General features: G+C 41.4%; 2 protein-coding genes and 1 pseudogene across 6 annotated transcripts in view; 1 reads left to right on the forward strand and 2 right to left on the reverse strand.

Annotated features, from left to right (window-relative positions):
• LOC146451470 (uncharacterized) overlaps window positions 1-24,417 on the reverse strand; it is a 236,248-nt gene that overhangs the window by 134,861 nt on the left and 76,970 nt on the right. The gene's annotated exons all lie outside the window — the stretch shown is intronic.
• LOC146451478 (uncharacterized) lies at window positions 1,335-2,066 on the reverse strand. Its single transcript, XM_085098760.1, has 2 exons — window positions 1,928-2,066; window positions 1,335-1,762 (listed from the first exon to the last, which is right to left on the reverse strand). Exons 1-2 carry the CDS (start codon window positions 2,064-2,066, stop codon window positions 1,455-1,457), a joined length of 447 nt encoding a protein of 148 aa, XP_084954886.1. The 3' UTR covers window positions 1,335-1,454.
• On the forward strand, window positions 19,529-20,264 carry LOC146451479 (uncharacterized; annotated as a pseudogene).

Genomic DNA, 24,417 nt, shown 5'->3' on the forward strand with positions numbered 1-24,417 from the left:
AGAGTGAGACGGCTGAATGATCGGAGTAAATATTTGGGAGTATCCTGGATTCGTTGATAAGATAATTTAAGTGTTTTGATACTAAAAAATAATCTAATCTACACTGAATTTTCATTGATGGGTTACTCCATGTAAAGCCATAAAATTGTGGATTTTTAAAACGCCATGAGTCAATAAGGTTATGTGTTTTCAACAAAGATTGAAATTCCACAACGGCCTCTTGCATTTCATCAACCGGTTTGCCGCCGCGTTTGTCCATGCTGTTAATTGCGCAGTTTGTATCACCTGCTAAAACAATATTTTCATTTGCGTACATTTTTACATAAGAATTGGATATTTTCCAAAAGAATTGGGCGCTATACTTTGGTTCGTTTGGAGCGTAAATATTCATGCAAACAATCTTCTTATCATCAACAGTGGCTTCAGTGACTAAATACCTGCCATGCTTGTCTGGAATAAATTTTTCAAAGGAGACGTCAAGGCGTGGTTTGAAGAGAACCATAACCCCTCTGCTATGGGTGGAACCATGACTAGAGTCTATTTTGCCCCCCCCCCCCCCCCCACCCCATTCTGCTTCCCACATTTTTATAGTTTGAAACGATGAATACGTTTCTTGCAAAAAGATTATATCCGACTGTTGTTGATGGAGCCAGCGAAACAATTGCCTTCTTTATCTTGATTTGTTTAGCCCTCTCACGTTCAGTGTTAATAATTTGTAATTAGCCATTTAAACTTCCTGTGCCAAATTTTGCAGTTTCCTCGTGAAAATTCAAGTTTAAAGTGTTGGATTTTTAATCAGAGATTTTCACTACACATCGATTTTTGTACAGAGATACGACTACACGATCCATGACATAACAGATTAAGTACAAAAAAAATTGAAACGAACTTACCTAGAATTTGTACGGTACTATAGACGGGGCTTGAGCGTAATAATCAAACCTACCACAATTGGAAATGGCCAGTAGGTCATGGGTAATAATTCCTTTTCTAAATTGTGATTGTTTAAAATATATATGCCAGAATTGTCTATTCAACTGCTCATTATGCGTCCGTAGAGAGGTAACTTAGATGTCTCTGATCCGCGATAAATTTGATCATCAGTGATGAGTTTGTCAACGTCGAAATAGGCTGATTTCTTCTCTTTCTTCGCTGTTTTGAGCACCGGATAAAGTTTCTTCCTTATCTCGTCGCTTATTTCGTATTTTGAGCCCTTTCAGATTACCTTGACGTACTTTACAAGAAATGTATAACTGCGAAAACAGGGAACAATTCTGCTTCAGGGAGGCGACATCTTGCTTTTTTCTTTGTAGATGATGTTCTCGGGTTACTGAACAATGCAAACTTTTTAAGTCTGATTACATCTGTAACTTCTTTCTTGCGGTTTACAAAGCGCTCCTCAGCAAACACTTGAAACTGCTCTTTGCCGGCATTCTCAATTGTATTTACTGTGGCTACCACATTGTCGCTTGAAATTTCTGATCTTTTGTGTCAAGAACAAGGAGATCGTCGCTGTCTTCTTTAAATGGATTTCCGAGGGTCTCCATGGTCTCGACTAGTGCTCTAACTTTTGCCTGGAACTTTTTTTGAACACTCTTGACTTGCTCATGATGATGGACGTCTGGGCCTTTGCTTTGGTTTGTCTTAATGGCCTCTTGTACTGACTCAAATTCGACTATAAGCCTGGCAATCTCAGGACCTGACACCATCCATCTCAGGAATTGGGCAGAGTTCTCTGTTAGTCCCACGGCACCACCATCACCTTTGGGAATACACACAAAACAACAAACAATAAGGCTACTACTAATAAGGCTGAAGAATATCTGGTTTGATGACCTTTTGTGTATCTTTACGGAAGCCAACATATCATATCAACTCAGTTGATAAAACCAAAAATATATATGAGGAAGTCATTTGTTTCACCTACCTTTTACGAGCTTGTTGTTTTGTTCGTGTGCATGGTCGATAGCCAGGGCGGAGAGTTTCCTCTGCGTCTTTCGCACTACAAAGGAACCCTCTTCAAACTTCTCCTTGATGCTTGGAGAAGTGTCGTCCAACCTCAGCATGTCGTGTAGGTGCACTGATTGATTCTTTGTACAGGCTAAATTGGCCTTCACGTAGTCATCGGACAAACAATAGAATCGTCAGTTGAATCTTCAAGACTAATGACCAGTACCTGAACAGGGACACGAGGAAGATTTATACTCTTGCCATTGGTGAAACTCCGGTTTGTTATCATTCTCTGACAGTCCCTCAACATAAAGCTCCTAGTGCTCTCCACGCTTGTATTTCAATGTGAAGTCCTCCAAGCACAACGACCTACTTCTCACCATGCGTCTCAGGCCATTGCCACTCACTGAAACTTTTTAGCAATATCATAAAGTGGTTGGTCACAAGCAATTACAGGAGTTTGTCCAGGGGTTCAGAAATTCTACTGAATGCTGTACTGTGTTCATTGCATGTAAAATCATAGGAACAGATTTTGCTTCTTCTTGAAACAGCGGCAGTAGATACGATATAACAGGCAGAATGTCTAAGACTTCCACGGTGCGACTTGAATGGTGTGCAGCCCAAGATATACTTCTTTCTGTTGTGATCAAGTATACTTTTCATATGCTCCAACCATTTTTCTTCATCCGATAGATCTGCAGTTAACTGGTGGAAGTCATCCACTTTTAATGTGATATTCGGAAAAGTAGGACCAGACATCCATGGTTGTGCTGGGGGGACTTGCATGTATTGAAGAAGAGTGATACCGTGGGTAGGCTGATTGGATCGTACAAGCGCTCGTTCCTGGCCATAACTCTCTCTCTGGTAGGGTGTTGAGATAGTGATATTGCTGTACCATGTAATGAGCCAGTGGCAGTAGTAGAGCTGGGGTTATGGTCAGTGTTATCTACCGCGCCTGTGGTAAACAGCCTCAACTTAAGATTTGAAGGACAGACCATTTTGTATGCATGAAATCGTGACCCAACCTCGTTTCCCATTTCACTTGAGATTTCTAAGACCCTGTTATATGATATTGAAAGTCAAATGTCACATAGTTTGTCAACCAAGCCTTTTTTTCTCGTTTCTGCATGTAACAGAAGACCTACATATATTGGCAGTGGGGTCTCGCGATCCTTGGCGTAGAAATTGGCTTGTGAATCTTTCCGACGTCGCACTACGGAGTTAAATCTCATCAGTCGGGATACGCTAAGAGCAGCTTGATTCTCTACTGAGGGACGGACCCCTCTTGGCAGTTAAGTGTCATTGTCTGAGAAAGTGTTCCAGGGGCCAAAACCTGTGGTCAACCAATTTGGCTGAAACTTGGCACAGAAGTTGGCTGCCATGAGATATTTGAAAAGCCAATTTGGCTAACTTCTCTGACTTTAAGTTTTAAAGTTTCAGGGGGGGTCTCATTTTTTGCCCTTTGAGCACAAAAAATCCAGCCTTTCAGGGGTCATTTTGAAAGTGCCATAAAACCCAACTGGTAAATTGTGCTGCCAAATGAATTTGAATATGAATATAACTATAATAGAGCTTTCATTCATGCATGTAACTTTGCCCTCAAGGTATTGGACAGAGAGGAGCCTGGTTCTAAAGTTTGGCCAAAATTAATGTCAAAATTACAACTCAAAATTGCCATTTTTCAAAAAATCAGTGTATCTACCTGCCTTCTTGCATAACATCCGTACCTAAACCATTATTTTCTTTAGTGACCCAATTATCAAAATCAGTTGAGAAAAATTTGGCTTCTCACGGTTTGTTGAATTTTTGTCACAAACACTCCATGCCTCTATAAGGTCATCCAAAATGGACTTTTGAGCATAATTCATGCCATAAACAAGCCAAATTGTTGACATGAAGCCCTTATTCTGTATTTGGTCAGTGAAAATGATTTGTTAAAGCCAAATCAGTTTAATTGTTTAGAAATACTCTGATTCTTACCTTACAATTGCTCTTAAAGGCCTTTGATTAGCACAACAAATATCCTGATTTAGCAAAACAAGGGTTAATTTGTACTTTGAAAGCCTAGTACCCATCAAACAGGACAAATGATGAAGGCCTTACCTCGATATAATATTAATTTTCAGTTCCAAGTCATAATTCTTCTCCGTTGCTCCAAGCATGGAAAGTCTCTATATTTTGTCACGCCTGATTTTTATTATGATTACAAGATAAAGTTAGCTTAACGAAAACGTTCGTTAGCATACAATCTATGTCTGTTAACAGCCTGAACAGCTCTTGTAAATACCCACCAGTAAAGGAGCGTGGCCATGCATACATAGATATATAAGCTTACGTAGAGATATACGAGCTGCAGTTTATAGCAGTGTCGATGTGACCCGTTACTTCAGTGTCCTCTAGAGCGGAGTAAATGAAACCGTCCGTCAAGAAGGAATGCACAGTTAGGAGAGCTCGATAGTAAAACAAAAAACTTGTGTTGCTAAATACAATAGCCAAACGAGGCCAGGGCATTGAGATGATGCAAAATCAACTGGCCTGCTATTTGGGACATAGGAGAGAGTGGGGACTGGACCAAGGTCACGTTCTTCTTCCGTTTCGCGGGTATGTTTTATCAGGCTCTTCTCTGTCCAATACCTTGAGGGCAAAGTTACATGCATGAAATAAAAGCTCTATTATAGTAATATTTATAGTCAAATTCATTTGGCAGCACAATTTACCAGTTGGGTTTTATGGCACTTTCAAAATGACCCCTGAAAGGCTGGATTTTTTGTGCTCAAAGGGCAAAAAAAGAGACCCCCCCCCCCCCCCCTGAAACTCTAAAACTTAAAGTCAGAGAAGTGAGCCAAATTGGCTTTTCAAATATCTCATGGCAGCCAACTTCTGTGCCAAGTTTCAGCCAAATCGGTTGACCACAAGTTTTGGCCCCTAGAACAGTTTCTCAGACAAGGACACTTAATTTCAAAGTTACCTTGGGACTGACTGTTTTCCATGTTGAGGAGCTAGGTCACGATGTATAATTTTGGCTGCTTTAGAAATCACCATCGCTTCGCTGTCGCTGTTGTTCTTAGTGGCGCTCTTTAGTACAGCCGTTACGTCTTCACTAAAGGCAAGAAGGACTTCACAACCGTGCCATTAGGCCATTTCCGAGTTGCTGTGAACCTAATTTTGTAAGCGAGGCTAAGTGCAAAGCTTTTCGTATAAAAATTAGTTTTGTTTGCATATGAATGAAAAATAATTATCATAATAAAAACTTTGCACTTAGCCTCGCTTTGATAATGAGGTTCACAGCAACTAGGAAATGGCCAATTGCATTACTTTGACCGCTGCGAAGCACGCATTTTCATTTCCTTGGCCTCACCCACTCGAACTTATTAAGCGCAGCAAATTTCTAACTCACCGTTCTTGCGGCTTGCAACAATGTTGCACTACTGACGTCAGTCTAATCGTGAAAAAAAAATTCTTTTCTGAGCAATTGTGAACATTTTCTTTTAACTTTACGGCATTTACACCAGCCAACCAAATTAACGGCGTTTAAAATTAGTAATACGTGCCGGGGGAAGAGGGAAGTCCACGCCCGCACGCGTGTGGCGATATCAATATTGTGATCTTTTATCAGTATGACCGTAGTCCGTAGTTGAGTGTAATTATTTCAGAGTATCACTGTTGTTGTAAGTCAGATATTTTTGAAAAACCCTTTAGATGATTAAACTAATAAATTGTATAGTAAGTACTTTCTTGAGCTTGGATCCAAAAGGCTTTCAGTGCCTCCCACAGGGACACCAGCCGATGATTAGTTTCGGTTGAACATCTGTTCAGAAAGACATTGCCTGCCTGAGAATTTCGGATTCATTTGTGACGAAAAACTTAGCGTTTTCATTTGTAAATAGGTCAACTAAAAGTTTCACTTTGTTGAAAAACGAAGGAGGGGCAAATACATAATTAAACGAGTGAAAAGTAATCAGCTTGTATTTTCGGGAAGCCTACAGTAGCTTGTAAATTCGGGGATTCGCATTCCGCTTACAAAAATGTTCGACAATTTATAAATTTTCAGCTAAAGAATCGAACAGGTAAAACTGTTTTAGTTTACACAAATCTCCCTGTTAAAAGAACCTAAACATTTCCAATGTGGGAATATAGGAATCAATATTTTAATTATTTCGCTTTAATATTCTCGTTGAGTCAGTTCCTGTTCATAATTGAGCCTGACTATGCTGCACTCCCTCGTTTTTTCCAAACAAGTGCAAATAGCGATAATCACTCAGTGTTAACCCTTCAAACACGAAATGCTGCACCGTTCACAACTTTATTTAAGGCCACAGTCTACCTTCAAGGGTTCGACAAGTTTAATGGATGTATACGTAGCGCCTCTCAGTTATAGCACAGATACTCAAAATCTTATATAGAATTAAAGCTTATAGAACTGGCTATTTCAATTATTCAATAGTGTTCCAAGAAATTGAATTCCTGAGTTTTCCGCGCAGTCGAAACTTGAAAGTCCTAACCGTCGTGCTATCGTTCTAAATCAATTCGACTGTCATATTTTGGAATTTTTTCTCGAGGTCAGGATCCAAAAGGCTAAAAAATCGTGTTGAATTTTCCTTAATTCGATTGCCTTCAAACGCATGGAGATCAGCATCTGGCCAAATTGAATGATATTGACCAAATCTTTTGTGAGTTTTAACTCTTGAAAGTGTCCCTTCCAAGCGAAGATTAAAGATTCAGAAAACAGCAATATGTTGTCAATCAAAGTAGAGTTTTATTTTAGGTGAAAATCGCTTATATCCCATTTTCTCGGCAAATAGTCACTCTTTTTCAAATTTTTTTCTGTTTCTAAGATCCTCCTGGAAAGTTTATTTCTATGAATAAAACTGAAAATCTAAACATTTTCTCTCTGAATATACACGGTAACATAACTTTGAATGAAACGTGTCATGTATACAAGACACTTCACAATTTGCGCTTTAATTTCAGCTGCAAGAATATAAGCAACTTTTCCAATTTTCAATTGCAAATTCTTTTTCAATTGCAGAATCGACGAAAACTACCCACGTTCAGTAAAGAATGTCAAACAAAGTTAAATGGTTTTCCAAGGTGTGATATAGTCATCTTAAGCCGGAGCGCCTGTCTGTAAAAATCAAACATATCATGAAAAGGCTGGAAAATTCGATTTCTTTTATATTTTAATGTTTGATGGGCTGAAATATAACTAAAATCACTGTATAGTTTTTTCCGGTGAAATATCCTTTTATTTCAAAGAAAAATGCAAAAAATCCGTTAAAAATCGTCATTTGAGGCTTTAAATCATTACACGGGTTTGAGAGCATCGCGTGCAAAAACAAATCATTCTACCGCCTTTAAAACACTCAAATCTTTTTTTATAATCTCTAAATATCGGTAAGAATGATTTTTGGGAAATATTGCGTTGTTCTGTGTATACGAAATAATTTAATTTGGAAGGCATACATTTCACTACAGTAAAAAAGCTTCGTGAATAAAATTAATTTTCACCATGTGCGGAACCTTCAAATCGATTAAGCGTCTGATGGTTGAATGTTAGAAGGATGGTCAGTAGATTCTTGTAAAAATGCCTTTGGGCAAATGATTAAGAGCGACACGAGAGCTTTTCAAAGTCCGTAAAAAATGCAAATATTTTGACCCTCCGCTGTAAACTTCGAAGTTGAAGGTCAGACATAAATTTCAGTTCACGCACATGTCTTAACTCACATTAGGTTAAACTAATCACACAGAGAAGCATTTTAAAATGTTCTTACCTGATAATATACTTAAAGACAGGTTCCAAGGCCATTTAAGCGCGATTCTCTGCTGGTTCGTCGCATAAGTTTGTAACGTACGTCCGATGTACACCGCGGAACTGTCGATGTGTAAATTCAGTGGTTAAATACAAATCTTTTATCAACTTTCGGCACATTTCATCAAGACTGCATCTTCTTCGACGGCGTAGTCATTTTTGAAGTATTGCTTGGTTTATAGTGCACGGAAATATTACATCTGATCGCTGCCAGCCGATTGAATGGAAAAAAATGTCGGCGTGCGCTGCAGGCAGCCGTTTGTTCGTCACGCAATACAATGTCACGGACACTGAGTTTTAGGGGGGTACTGTGTAGGAGAGTGAAAATGCGAAAATGCTTGATTACTGAACATATACATACCCAAGGCAACAACAACAATTAAGATAATAATACCTTTAGTTACGTTATTTTTATCTTTCCCTTTATTTATCCGCGAATTCGTTTCCGCCTGAGGGCTGGGTTGTTAGGAGCGTTTCCGGCGGAGAGGGGCAGGGAGGGGGAAGGGGGGGGGGGGGGGAATAGATCCTAGTATGAAACAAAAAACGAAGAGATAGGTCATGTCTAGTGTTTTATTTTTGTTTATTTATTTTTTTCATTCAGATGACAAATATCGCATTTCCTGTATAAATGGTTAATAAATAGCAATGAAACAACGCACCCCTACGAAAAATATTACCTTAATTTTGTTTCTTGAGGGAGTTGAACCCTATGAGAACATTGCATAACCCATTTTTTGGTCCCTTCATATGCCCCAGCTTGGTAAGCTGTGGCTTCATCTGCGTGTAACTTCCTTGGGGGTGCTTTTCAAATACTATCAAATTTATGATGTCTAAATTAAACAGTAAATAATAGATAAATAGATACTAACAGTTATATTTCACCGCAACCTCACCTCATTTCACCTCACCCCTCGATGATGAATTCGTGGTTTACAGTGAAATTTAAGATGAGAAAGCTTCCAAAAGAAGAACTGATCAGGATGTTGGTTCACGGTGTTGTTTGGACAACACTTGAGATACAACTGAACCTCGCCGGGGTTCTATCACTTATTTTACTGATTTTCGGGAAAAGAAACTCATTCTTTCTCAGAAAAATACCTTCAAATGGTGACTGCATGACCTTGTCTGATTCACGTTAAATAATGGTCGAGAAGAGCCCGACGAAACTACTCGAACCAAATCGAACGTTTTATTAATCTAACATAACCGAACGATTGGATTCAATTAAGTTCAGCAATCGAACACAATCCAACCCAATCAAAATTTTGATCAAGTTCGATTAGGTTCGATGGTCGAGGACGGTATACATTCAATTAAAAATAGGAGTTTTATAGGAGAATTGCTCGTGTTTTACTGAATGGGTTGGCTTTTCAGTTTACCTCACGTTACCTCGTATTGTTCCAAGAACAGATTGTTCCCATCAAATCTTGTATTGTAAAAAGAAAAAAAAATGATGAACAACAACAAAACCTTATACGGATGAATCAGCTTTGTTTCAGTTCATTAAATGCATTGCTCGGCTTGCTAGATGACTTCCTTAGACCCTGTTTATATGGAGAAAAGTTGTCCTTTAAAAAGAGGATCACCCCCCCAGCCGAGTCAACTGATTGTCTCGCTTTGACGGAGTTGACCCTGGTAGGCGAGCCAGGGTGTTTATATGGAGAAAAGGTGGCCCGGCTAGGACGGTAACCCCTTCCATCGATAAAAGGTGACTCTGTTAGGCGGGTCACCCTTACAGCCGAGCCAACTATTTGTTTCTCATGTTAATGGTTCGCCAAGTTTTGTAAGGAAATGTAGGAAAAGTTGGCTCGCCCAGGGTAGCTCGGGTAGGCGAGTGACCCTTCTACCCGCGACAACTTTTCTCCATATAAACGTTTTGCGAAAAAGAAAGCCAACGCTGAAAGAAGTACGGAATTGAACCTCCTCCAAAAGCTGGAGAAAATCAACTCACGTATCGACGAAACCCCAGAAAATAGCTCCCTTGTAAACAAGGCTAGAAAACTCAAGATCGAATTAGATAAAATTGCCGTGCAAAAAACTAAAGGGTCTATTATCCGGAGTAGGGCTAGATGGTATGAATTAGGAGAAAAATGCAACAAATACTTTTTTAACTTAGAAAAAAGAAGTTATGTAAAGAAACATATAACAAAGCTGAAGACACCTGACGGTAGTACTGTAGAGGATACAAAAACTATATTAACCGCCATGAAAAATTTTTACAATCAGCTTTACACCTCTCAAAACCAGCTTTCAGCTGAACGCTTTTCTACCTTTTTCGATTGTGAATCCTTACCAAAACTCGACAGTACAAAGCAAGACCTTTGCGAAGGTCTGATAACCGCAGAGGAATGCCTTGCCGCGTTGAAAACGTTTCAACCTAACAAGACTCCTGGCACAGATGGGTTAACAGCAGAATTTTACCTTCGTTTCTGGCCCGATGTTTCTGGTCCTTTGATAGACTGCTTCAATCACAGTGCCTCACTAGGAGAACTTTCTATCTCTCAGAGTCAAGGAATCATCTCCCTGATCCCAAAAAAGAATAAAGATCCTCTTCTGTTAAAAAATTGGCGCCCTATTTCTCTTCTAAACACAGACTACAAATTAGCAACCAAATGTATTGCGAAACGTTTAGAGAAAGTACTTCCATACTTGATAAACGGTGATCAAACTGGGTACATCAAAGGTAGATTTATTGGTGAAAATATTCGCTTAATTTCGGATATAATTGAACAATATGAAAACAAGGACGGAATGATACTTTTCCTTGACTTTGAAAAGGCCTTTGATTCTTTAGAATGGGACTTTCTCTTTAAAGTGCTTAACACTATGAATTTCGGTCCAAGCTTCCTCAACTGGATCAAAACGTTTTACACCAACATTTCTAGCTGTGTCGTAAATAATGGCTACTCGTCGGAATTTTTTTCTCTCCAAAGGGGTGTTAGACAGGGTTGTCCTCTTTCAGGTTTACTCTTTGTTCTAGCTGTGGAGCCACTCGCCCACCAAATAAGAATCGATGAATCAATCAAAGGACTTGAAAACGGAAATAAGATCACTAAACTCAGTATGTACGCTGACGACACCACCGCTTTCATTCGCAACGATTCATCCGCGGTGTCCCTACTAACTCTTCTCGATCAGTTCGGTGACCTTTCCGGCTTGAAAATCAATAAGTCTAAAACCGAGGGTCTTTGGCTTGGTCCTTTGAAAAGCCGATTAGGCAAAGAAGAACCTTTTGGCATTTCATGGCCGAAGCAATACGTCATTGCGCTTGGAATCGCTTTTCCTTATCATGTTCAGGTTGGGAATAAAATCAATTTCGACGAGAGGCTTGCCAAACTCAAAAAAGTTCTAAATACTTGGTCAAGTAGACATTTAACGATCTTAGGCAGAATTGCCATCGTCAAAAACTTAGCTCTCGCCAAACTTGTTTATAGTTGTTCCGTATTAAATGTTCCCAAAGAATTTGTAAAAGAAGTCAACAGCAATATCTTCTCTTTTATTTGGAAATTTAAGCCAGATAAAGTCAAAAGAAAAACTCTGACCGGCCCAATAAGCCACGGCGGTCTTAATATGCTCAATTTTGCTGACGTTGTTAAATCGCTCAAGACTTCGTGGGTTAATCGTTACTGTCTAGCAAATGACCGCCATTGGTGTGCCCTCCTTGATTCGCTTTTAGGTAAGGTCGGTGGAACTCTCTTATTTCAATGTAACTACGATCTTAAATTACTCGACCTCAAAAATCTCTCTGTTTTTTATAAAGACGTTTTAGCTGTATGGCAAGAGCTCAATTCCAAAGATCCACGTAACGCAAATGAATACAAACAAGAAATCATTTGGAACAATCGGTTCATAAAGATAAACGGAAAATCGTTTTATTATAGATCATGGGCTAATAAAGGCATTTTGAAAATAAGCGACCTCCTAAACATCCATGGCCAGTTCCTTTCGTTCGAAAACTTCAAATACAAATATAGCGTTCGCTCTACTTTTCTCGATTATGCTGGTGTTCTTGCGGCAATCCCTAAAATTTGGAAAAGTGAAATCGTAGGTAATCTCACTAACGGCGATAACGAACCAGTTCCATCCCTTGACATCTCCTCTACAAAAAAAGCCCGTGTGATGCTTGCAGAAAGATCCTTTTCTCCCCCCATCGTTGAAATCAATCTTAGAAAACAAGGGTTGAATGTAAAGGCAGTATACGAGCTTCCTTTTAAAGTCACAGTCGAAAACAAACTGAGGAGCTTCCAATTCAAACTAATTCATAACATCATACCCACTAATCACTCTCTTTACAAAATGAATATAAAGGCTTCTCCAGAATGTGAACGCTGCCTCTTTCCGAACGAAACACTTATTCACATGCTTTGCGAATGCCCCGACGTTAAAATCTTTTGGAAAGACATAATGATGTGGTGGAATGCTAAGCGCTCTGACAACATTAGTCCTAGGAATACTGAAATCCTGTACGGTTACAAACCTGAAACGACCACCTTCTACGCGTTAAACCATTATCTTCTTATTGCTAAATATCATGTTTTTCTTGCAAGAAACCAGTCTGAGACTCCAAATTTAAAGGTCTTTCTTGCCTTACTAGACAGCAAGATCAAATGTGAAAGACAAATAGCCATTAGAAATTCCAATTACGAAAAATATAGAGCTAAGTGGACCACTCTCAGCAACTACGATGAGTGAAGCACTTTAAGGATGAAAGTTGAGTAAGGGGAATCTTTTATTATCTCTTGTATGTGTGGGTGGGGTGCGTGTGTGTGTATGTGTGTGTGTGTTGTGTTAGCATCGTATGCAGGATGACGTAGCACGTGTATTTATTTCGTAATTAGTTAAAAAGAATACAAGCAATGTAAGTACAATTTCTGTAAGTAGGTCAAGCAATGTAATGTAATGTAGTAATAGTAGTGTAACTCAAATAGTCATGTAACGTAGTATTGTTTGTACGTGTCGTTGCTATGAATAAAAAAAATATATATAAACGGGGCCTTATAGTTGTTATAAAGACTCTATAGGATGATAAATCAGTTTTATTTCAGTTCATTGCATTGCTCGACTCGTTTGTTACAGAACTTTATGCTAAATGGACTCTATATGATACCAGTAGTGGATCAAAAAATTATGTTTCAGTAAAGCTACATATGAATCCATTGTTCGTTTCACCTAATTCTTTGTTGTTCTTGCATGTTTAAAAAGAATGTTTTCAAAATTGTTGTCTATTTCGAGTGATGGTTTAGAACGTGCGATTAAGTTCGATTGGGTTCGGAAATCGAAATCAATCGAACTCTCTCACAAATGTTTTTGGTTCGGTTGTGTTCGATTGCCAGGCCTACTCTGGGACCCAAAGTCGCCGTAACTTTGGGCGACTTAAGGCGACTTTAGGCGATTTAACCTTATTTTGCTCAACATTTATGGCGATTTTGGGCGATTTTAAGCTATTTGGGGCGACTTTTGGCGACTTTGGGCGACTTTGGGCAATTTTAACTGACTTAAGGCGACTTTAGGCGATTTAAGCTTATTTTGCTCAACATTTATGGCGATTTTGGGCGATTTTAAGCGATTTGGGGCGACTTTTGGCGACTTTGGGTGATTTTGGGTGACTTTGGGCAATTTTAACTGACTTTCAGTGATTTAAGCAGGTATAGTTGTGCCATATATTTTCTAAAATGGGAATCCTCATGGTGCACCATAATGCATTGTTCCAGAAAACATCCATACCCTCCCCATGGAAGATTTTTAGTTTGAATGCCCACCCTATATGGAAATTCCAGTTCAGATGGTTTTTAAGACCCTCCCCCCTCCCCCTAGGAAATTTTTTAACGTCCTTTCAAGATGTGGGATGTATATTTTCTGTACCAGCACAATGAATACATAACAATAAACATTCGAGACAGGAGTAACTATGACTCTCTTAAGGGGGAGTTGTATGTTACGTCCTTACCCCGAGGGAAGTGCCTTCACGAGTTAAGGCAGTCGTACGTGTGGGGGGTTTACCAGCTTCTCACCCCGTCCACGGTAATCATTGATCTGTCTCTGGCGGGGGCTGTTAGTACGGGCTTCGGCCCCAAAGCTAAAACTTCCCAGGCCAGTGGGGCCAACCACCCCTTTGGTCTATCATCTGGTTCGAGACAATGAAGACGCAATGGGGGCGGCTGCTACTGCCCCCACAGATGATTTGCGGCGTGGTGGTGCAGCGGCGGACGTGGGATTGCTTTCTGTCTGTCCTGAGTGCGACAGAGCATTCAGGTCGGCGAGGGGCCTGTCCCAGCACCGGTGCCGGGCGCACCCCACTGAGTACCATGCGGAGAATGTGCCTGCTGCCAGAGTTAAGGCACGCTGGGATCATGAAAAGCTCTTAATCATGGCTCGCGCGGAAATTACGCTCCGGGTGTCGGGTGTGAGGAACATCAATCAACGATTGGTGCAAATCACTCCCGGCAGGACTCTCGAAGCCACCAAGGGAGTCCGTAAGAGTACGCGATACCATGAGCTGCTGGCCTCTTTGCAGCCGGAGGCCCAGAGCAGTGAGCTCATTGAACGCGAAACGGTTGGCCCCGACCAGGGGTCTCCGAATGATACTCTCGATGATACCACTCCCGACCCCAGTCCCAATCAATGGGCTGTGGAGGTTAGGGCGACCATAGAACAACTTGGCGTCCCTAATGGCATTAACATCGATGCCATCACCCCTGGTCTACCTAACAACCATACCAGGGAGATGCTGGATGCTGAATACGCCAGGTGGTTGCCTCCGCTGGCAGGACCTAACAGGAGGCCACCCGGGTCAACCGGGGCCCCCAGGGTACGGACTGGACAACCAGAGAGCTCAGTGCGGGCGCGGCGTAGGACTTCCTACGCCCGAACGCAGCGATCCTTCAAACTATCAAGAAGGCGCTGTGCGCACAACGTCCTTTCCGGTACCTGGGAGGAGCAACCTTTCCCAGTACCTATGGCCACACAGGAGCCGTACTGGCGTGGCGTATTCCAACACGCATCTGAGCATGACAATCGAGAACCTCCACCAAAGGGGCCGGTTGAGTGGGACCTGGTCAATCCGATTACCATCACGGAAGTGACCACGGCTATCAAAGGGATGTCTGACGGGGCCCCATGGCCGGATCGCCGATCCCTTAGTGACTTCAAAAGGGTTCGGCGCGAGGAGGTTGCGGCCCACTTCAATGTGTGGCTGCTAGCAGGCTATCCGCCTGCGCCCCTCCGCCGCGGTGAGACTGTCCTGATCGCCAAAGAGCAGGGCGCCACGTCACCCGAGAAGCACCGCCCGATTACATTATCGGACACCATCTTGCGGTGCTTCCATAAGATCCTCGCTTCCTGGTTTGAGGTAACTTTGCCGTGGAATAAACACCAAAAGGCATTTATGAGGCCTTTGACAGTGTCAGTCACGAGAGTCTTCTGCTCGCGTTTGGGAGGATGGGAGTGCCATCTCCAATGCTGGGCTACCTGGGTTAACTCTACGGAGACGACTGGACATGCCTTCGCATTGGCCCTGACCGCAGCGAGCCTATCAAAGTGTCGAGGGGGGGTGAGACAGAGCGATCCTCTCTCTGTCCACCTTTTCAATGCAACCATTGACTGGGCTCTGGATCGTCTTAATCCTGAGCTTGGTGTAATGGTTGGGGAGGTGAGAGTGAATGCTGGAGCGTTCCCAGATGATATTGCACTGATCGCACGGACACCTCGCGGCCTCCAGCACCTGGTCGAAGACCTTGCTGCTGAGTTTAGGCTCAGTGGCTTGGAAGTCAGTGCGGGGCTGGATGGAAAGTCAGCCAGTTTGCAAATCGACGTTGATGGCAAGAGGAAGATGTGGATTGTCAACTTACCCCATTTGCAGGTTTTTGGTCAACCGATTCCTGCAATTGGTGTCGCTGAAGTTCAGCGATACCTGGGTGTGCCTCTCGTTCCGATGAGAACGAGGGCAGACATCGCTGGGAAGCTTAATGGGGGGTTAGGGAACATATCCCGAGCCCCCCTTAAGCCCCAGCAACGTCTGTACATCCTCAACACCAATCTCATACCAGCCTTATATCACCAGTTGGTGTTGAACTCGACAACAAAGAAGTACTTGAGTGGCGGGCTGGGCGGCTGTACGATCCTGGTTGAAGTTGCCGCGTGATACGCCCAAGGCCTTCCTCCATGCTTCGATGGTGGCCTTGGAATTGTCACCCTTGAGCATCAGGTCCCGTTGATGAAGATCAAACGCATCGACCGTCTCTGGGCCAGCAATGACCCAGTGGTTAGGGAGATGCTGTCAACGGACGGTGCTGAGTCTCTGCTGGCTAAGCAAAGGGAGCCCAGTCGTTATGGGGGAGTGGAGATTGCAAGCGGGTGCAGCCTTCCGGCTGCCCTCACAACCGATCTCCATTCCTCTGTTGACGGCCGGGGCTTGCGCGAGAGCGACCTTGTCCCACAACAACATCAGTGGGTTGCTGAAAGCACGGATATGTTGCGTGGCGCCAATTATATTGGCGCGGTAAAGGTTCGTGGTAACCTTCTTCCCACAGCAGTCCGTGCTGCCAGGGGTTGCACAGGGGTAAGTGTCATTTGTGGCGCTTGCCAGCGACCCGGATCACTTGGGCACATCTTACAAGTATGCCCTAGAACTCATAGCTCAAGAGTTTCCAGGCACGATAAGATAGTCTCCCTGGTGCAGTCCGCTGCGGGTAAAGCCGGGTGGTCCTGCATCAGAGAGCCTGCCATTCCAACTACGGCAGGCCTGCGTAGACCGGACCTGATTTTCCATCACGAATCATGGTCCTCTGTCGTCCTGGATGTGACAATTGTTGCTGATAACGCGGTATTTCACGAGGTGCACGCGCGGAAAGTCCAGTATTATGATGTCCCGGACATCAGAAACTGGATCGCGCGGAACATCTCTGACAGTGAGGTGCATTTCTCTAGTGTGACGCTCAGCTGGAGGGGGCTGATGGCTCGTGCATCAGCCGAGACCTTGTGCTCGCGACTGGGTCTGGGGCCACAGGGCCAAAAGCCGAGGAATTAGGAGCAAAACCTTTGAAATGGTAGGTGTTACAACAAGAAATATAGAGGCCCAAAGTGATTCCTTGGGAATTTCAAGGTGTAAGGTCCTGATTAGGCAACAGCCTTGGCAAGCAAACTAATATTTTTCTGCCTCTATTATTGCCCAAATTTAAATTCATGATACATAGTGGATGCATTAATGGGAGTGAGATGCCATAAACTGTGTATTCAATAATACTTTATTTCCTCAAAATATCATATACTTCTCTTAAAAGCGGCAACAGATATTCCAATGAGATTATTTAAAGAATGTACGTTTTATAATAAAATTATATTATTATTATTAGCAATTTTCTTCAGATGCCATCATGGGTTGTATTATTTTGAGGAAATATAGTGATTGCCAAAGTTATAAAGTTGTAAACAACCTAAATTTAAATATATATCTTGCCTCTTCAAAATACTTATAAAAAAAGTCTGAAAGGATTGTTTTTCATTCAGACTAAAATAAAAAACAAAACAATACCAACCATTAATTGTCAATGTCACAAATTATAGAAATAACTATCTTAGTGAATGCCTCACCTACTGTAACGCAAGTTGTTCTGTCTATTTTGACTTGAAACTTTGGTGACAGACATGCCTTTCTTACATCTTCCAAAAGCCATTGATCTTTTTCTGGCACCCACCCAATTTGCTCCTCTTCGGTCTTCAACACGCAAAACACTCCCACCCCATACTTTGTTCGGTAAGCTAACGTATCACGTACTGTCACTTGTGGCTTTTGGGCTTCTCTTACAACAGTCTGGGCTGCTGGAAACCTGGATGTGCCACTTAAATTGAAGCGCATTTTTTTTGCCAAGGTTTGAGGTTCACAAACCGCTTTACACACTGGCTCTTCCGAAGAACTTGCAATTTGCGAAGGGCAGCGTTTTACCTGTGATTGAGAAAAAGAAATAAAAAAAATCGAGCGGGTTGTTTGCAATATGTACGTTGGCCCTGAAAGCTGTCACTAATATTTCGGTACATCTCCTAAGAAAGCCAGAGTACGTCCGCCATTTTCCTTTTTATCGATAATTCCTTTCGTAAGCTTGTTACCAGGTTTTCCCCAACTTTCCCTTATGTGCCACAATCCCGGGTCTTTTCCGTTTGAGGATGATACCCCCAAGGCCCCCATCGACCTACTCGAACTGCTGTGAGTTAACTTATCTCGAATTCATTGGTTGGTATAAGGTTTCTTGCCGCAATACAATCTGAGAGCCAGTCAGTGGTGACAGTGGATACCGTATCTTGCAGTGATATTAAGTTTAAAGATTCCAGACCAGTTTTGTAGCCGACTCCTTGATCGTAAAGCAAATGCGTCGTGTTGTTAGTCACGCGGTCAGTTATGTCTCCACCAAATTCTTTAGTTTTTTCCAACAAAATGTTCAGCTGTACCTTCACAAGCTTTTTCATGACAACAACGAATTGGAGACCATGGAAGAAATCAGTCGATGTTTAAAAAGACATATTTCACAAGAACAACTAGCCTCTCTTCCACCACGCTTGTTCACACATCAAAGAGAACATGATAGTTTATTTAATATTTAACACAATGCACTAGGAAATCCATTCAGTTTTTATTTGATTGTTTGATAAAACAATGGTTATGTCAAAATTATGTCAAAACTGACAGGACGACAGGGTATATATACCAGGAAAATGTTCTGCACGTGTATGATTACGTGGAAAGTACTTGCACTGATGTGCCACGCACAGTGCGTGCGTAAATGTTCATTCTAGAGGCGTGTAGGTCGCACCAGGTCAAATTTAAAGATTTCTTTAGCTTCGTCGAGTTCTAATGTAACGTCCGCGTCTAGTGGCAATAATGAAAGCGAAGAATTAAGCTTTCCTACAAGGGGTAGCAGTCGCAGCGCTAGCAGATCTAGAGGCAAAGAGAAACCGGGTCGATCAAGCAAGGCCACTGAACGGCGTGAACCAAAATCGTCCTGTTCCCGTACGCACTCCCGTCATCGAGAGACGGAAAGAGCTTAACTAAAAAGGCACAAGAAGCATTCACGGTCACTGAAAAATGTGCGTTCTTCTTCGTTTGCCAGGTCGCGGTGGCCCAGAAAGTCTTCCAGGATACCAGGGGGTTCCCGCAACTAACGTCATCGTTCGCGATCGGAATCACTGGATCGTTCTCGAAAATGGCTATCAAAGAGCGAGGATACCGAAGAAAGAGCTCAAGGTACTTCATCATTTCCAGCATTGCAGGAAAGTAAAGGCGATAAAGGTGCGTTAATTGTAAGGTTGTGTTACATTAAACGGCTTAATTGCAGAATATCCCACAACTTATTTCTATCTTATTGAATAAGAATAGAGCCTATTGTTTTATGCCTCGTTCTACAAAGAGTTCCGACACAAACGAGTTGGTCGGTGGTTGCGGGGTATTCTGCAATCGCTCCGAAATATATACTTGTGTAGGTAACCAAAGTGTAGATAACAAAAGATAGAGAGCCTTTCGTAGAATGAAATAGAGCTTCCGTTGTATTGAGTACAAAACATATAGTTGCGTTACGCGTCTCATGTTACGGTAGCGTATGCAAATTCAATGCGTTGTGAGAAACTGGCGAAAGTTTTGCACGAAGAATTGAGATGACGAGTGATGTATCACCAACGTTTGTACGGGAAAGGTAAAGGGAACACAAATTTCTCTAAATGAATGAGATGACGAGTGATGTATCACCAACATTTGTGTGAGAAAGGTAAAGAGAACACACATACATGTCACCAGCTGAGTTCATAGCCAAAGTAGCCCAAATCTTCAATCTGAGGAAACAGCTCATTTGTGTAACTTATGAGTTTCCACACAGCTCTGGAGGAGAGGTACGTGGTAAAGGTAGAAATCGAGGAGGGAGATGAAAAAAGCCTACTTCATGCAATAGATCTGCTTAAGGATTACTCGAGGTTTACTACAGAGGTGAAACTACTTCCCAGCCCACCAGAGTATTTTATGATCGATTGAAAACGAAAAGTAAGGTCAAAAAAAGTATTTTCTGAGCAACTGAAACGACAATTGGGGTTGCATGATGACAGTGGAAAACATAAACGTGGGTTCCTTGATAGCAAGTGGACTGAAGAGTGTGACCGGTTATTGTCTGAAGATTCCAGATTTCTTCTACAATTTGATAAACTAAAATCTGGTGTGGAATTGGTATTTAGGAGTGGTGCTTATTTACTCAACCCTATGCAGGTGTTTTATCCCATCTGTTTGGAAATCAAGGTACTGAGTTCAATGAACCAACTTCGGTCACTTTTGCAACTCTTCAGAGAACTACACTATGACAATCCTAAAGGAAAAAGCCTCGACAAACGCTTGAATGAATGGATGGAGAATAACTTCATCACTGAAGAAGCACTTGCCCTGAAAGAAGCTCTTCCCGATGGACTGGTGTCTCCTACAGAATTGTTGTCAACTCCACGGGTCAGGGCAATGGTCCTGGCCCGTGATATTTCTTAGGGCACTTACTTGAAATGTGTTATGAATGTTTGTTATTGATACTAACATCCATTAGTTTTAAAGATATTTTTCAGTTGAGTATTGGTTTTGGCTTGTTTTGGGATTTTATAATTTTAAAATGTTGCATTTCTGTCATTTAAGGTGCAAGCCATGCAAACAAGGAAACATTGTTGTGGAAACAATGTTTCCCCATTTGCATGCACAGGAAACATTTCTCGCGGAAACATCTTTTTCTTCCAAGTAACAAAAAGTGTTCCTGATTTTTGTCAGAAACATTTTGTTTCCGCAACAACTGTTTCCCCTTTTGCGTGGTAAGGGAACATGTTGTGGCAACAATGTTTCCGCAACAAAGTTTCCTTGTTTGCGGCGGACTTTAGAGTCAAAACCAAAACTGATATTAAATGTTGCTTTCTGCACACATTCTACTGAGCTTGGCATCAGTTACAGTGCAGCTTACAAGTACTTTTCGTTAGGTATGATTGGTTCATTATGTTGAATGTCCTTGCTGTTGTTGTGCAGAATAGTAATTTTACTAATCACTTTGGTTTTGGTTTTGCAATACTCGTTTGGAAACCTGTTTTAATAAATAACCATGGTTACCATTTCCACGTTCTAAAGCTTAAAAAGAAAAATTGGTGTCATTTTCCTTTTCAAGGATTACAATGGTTGAGGTCACACTGGAGGACGTTAACCATGGTAAACTCAAGTTTACCATGGTTAACGGCACCGGAAGTGTGACCCCCAATTTTCAGTTTACCATGGTAAACCTAACTCTGGTAAGTTGCCCTGACAACAGCGGCAAGAACAAAGTTGACTTGACCCCAGATAAGAATGTAGTTGCCAAAAAAAAGAGGTGGGTACATCTCTTGTCTATCTAAACCAAGCTTATTTTGTTGACAGTTTGTCATCTTTTTGGACAAACGCAGTAATTACAATACATTTATGGATTTATATTTTATAAACATGAAATTTATTTTCCTGCTCATTCGCGTGTGTGTTTGAGTCCCTTTCAACGAGCTGGCAAATGAAGTCGAATGTTTCCCGGGTTACCCTGAAATGGTCTTTCCAAAGGGCTCGAAGGAGCCGGTTATTATACATTACCTGAAACCATCCTTGTGGTCGAGGGTAAACCCAGGCTTGCCTGCGCGCTCTTCTTTGTTTTTGTCTTTTCCGTCTACGGTTAATTAACGAAACCGCTGCACTTTCTTTGGTCCCAAGATCTAAATAGTTGTCTGTAAGAAGGAACCGAATTCTACGTGCTCGTCTAAGCAGCAGAATTAAAAGCAAAATGGGAGCAATTGAAAATATAACTCTCTTTTGTTGATCCATAATTTTATTACGCGCCAAGTAACAGCTCAGTAACTTACAGTTAATATGAACTCACGCGACATGTCAACATTTGGTGTACTCGTCACGTATAAGTTTACTGATCATGAAAAAAGTGCACATGGAAAGCGTCAAATCTATTTTTTATGACTTTGGCAGCTTTACTACGGTAACTGGGTGGTTGCGCAATTTACCTTGGTAAAGCCTCTAGTGTGACCTCAGCCAATGTCTACACCAAAAGTGATATCTGATACAATTCCCACACCTAGAAGTAATAGGAGTAACTATTGTCCCTGGTGAATTTGTAAGAGATCTATTAACTCAATTGCATGGTGAAAAGAATTTGGTGCGATTATCAGTGAATGACGAGTTTAAACATTCTTACAATGAATTTGTTGGTATTTTTACACTTTCATGTCAGTGCTCTTTTGAATAAAATTACAGAAGTTGAGGGTGATTACCTAGCCTACTGGCTAAATAGTTTTATAAAATCTGGTCTTATTACCAGGGAGCATTTGATTTATCAAAACATTGATGCGTTCTTCTCCGAGCAATTGTCTCAGCCAAATCCTGTTGCAAACTGGAAACACTAGCCAACTGTTTTCAGTTTTTGCGAGTTTCTAGCGGAACTTGCTACACAAAGTTGCTACATGTTCTTCCTCGGTAACAAACGCTTTGGCTTCAAAGATCACAGAAATAAATCTACCAGCTCCAACCGTATCATACTGCCATCCTGGACCTTCCTTGTCAACTCTTGATTCACGCGAGTTAACACCGAGTTACCATTCAGGTCCTCACTTGAACAATCTCATGTTGTTGTTGACTTTACTCTTTGGATGGTATTCCATGTTTGGCAACTCCAGGGTTAAAGAAATAGTTCACTGTTGTCTATTATGATGGAATGCCACTAAATATCGGAACTTTCCCAAGGCAGGAAAATGGTGAGACATTTTTTGATGGAATTATTCCAACAGTAAAACTGGACACAATGAGGCAACTCTACATGGAAGGTAATACTGCTGTGCATAAATTCATTTCTGAAAATTGTTCCTGGATTAGTGAGGTAAAGGTATTTGATGTTTGTGATGCCTCTGGAACAGTGCATGTGAATATTTTTACAAAGTTTGCTTCAAATGGTGGAGATGCTGAAAGTCAAAGAAGAGCTTCCTGAAGTCTTTGAATACCTTTAAGCATGGTGTAACTGTCTTTTGTCAAACAATGCAAAACACTGTGAGCATCCATCTTTGAAGGAAGTATGCACAAGGTGCAAAACACTGGACCTGGAAACCAATCCATATATCAGTGCACATTGCATACACGTGTCATCAGACCAGGCCCCATCACAGCACAAAGCCCACATTGAGCTGAATAATGTTTCTCCAAACGACCTAAATGATCCAAACTACCGGTTTTATGGTTTTGGACTTCTCCATTTTTGTAGGAATTGCATTTCAGCCTTACGTCACTAAAGACTAACAGATATGTCTGAAAAGTGTTGCTCCGGCAAGTGTTTTCACTTTCCGAGATGCCCACAGTGATGAAATTAGGTATCAAGCAGTCTCACAGCCATTAGAGGAAATAGTGAAAGAGACAGAGGCCATCGTGACAACCCTGGTGCCTGAGCAGTATAAACCAACCGCTAAGTCACACAGCATACTTGGCCATCCTCTGTACATTGCCACAAATGCAAATGAGGATATCCTTTGAAATGGTAGGTGTATTCTTTATCCTTTTAACCTTACTAAATGTTATGCATATATTTTTGGTGCAGTTTAATTTTTTTGTATTAAAAATGTTCAAATCAATTTGAATTTTTTGTTTGTCTTAAGAGACAGTCCGCGTTAGATTCGACCGGTCAATTTGGGCCAGTCGTTCGATTTCCTTCAAATTTTCAGCAACAGACAAAGTTGATATAAAATTAATGAAAACACTTTTCTTTTGATTCTAAACTTAACAAGACCCGAAATTTTGAGGCGAATGTTCAACCCTCCCGAATCCCCGAAAATCGACCTTTCACCGAGTCGAAATTACCCCGTTTTCGGATGTTTGCCGCCGAAATGATATTTATCCGAAAAACCTTACATTTATACCACAAACACATACACCATACTTCTTTACAAATATGGTATATAGAACTCATATTATTGAGAACTTTTAAAAGGAGGGCATCTCAAACATACCAATGTTAACGATTCGTGCACGGAGCGTGTCAAGTGCTGCAACAAAAACCAACATTTCTCAAAATTCTGACTTACTCTGGAAGTCTCGTGTATTTTTTCAAAGAGTACTAGGATAGTGTCCTTAAACTACGGAATAATATTTAGTGGATCTCTATACTGCGAAAAGATACGGCCGCAACAATTTTGGGCAAATCTCTTATTTTCCGACACGTCTTATGTGACAGCGATGGCATCCCAAGGCAACAAACTTCGACTTTTTCTGTCTTGACCGCAACTTAAAGTAGACAAATGCGTTTTAAAAGGGTGAACAATTAAAAACGTACCTTAAAAGTTCCACTGTTTTGCTTCCAAGACTTCATGTTTCACCGATTAACTATCAGCAAATTTGATGGCCGTGTCACGGTATCCGTGTTCTTATTTGTTGGCTTGCAGGCGACGATCATGCTAGCTAAAAACCTGAACAACTCTACAGAGTTCCGTAAAATTAGTTCTGTTATTCAACCGGGCACTCTGCCGACCAAATAGTCATCAGTTGCAGAATTTATATCGAGGAAAGACTTTTGAAAGTTGTCGTCCATCTTTGTTTTGAAATAACAACCGCTGACAGTAACAACACTTCCAGTCTGATCGAACCGGAAACAGAACAT

The sequence above is a fragment of the Pavona decussata genome, unplaced genomic scaffold (genome assembly GCF_977016875.1).
Source record: "Pavona decussata unplaced genomic scaffold, jaPavDecu1.1 SCAFFOLD_386, whole genome shotgun sequence".
NCBI lineage: Eukaryota > Metazoa > Cnidaria > Anthozoa > Scleractinia > Agariciidae > Pavona > Pavona decussata.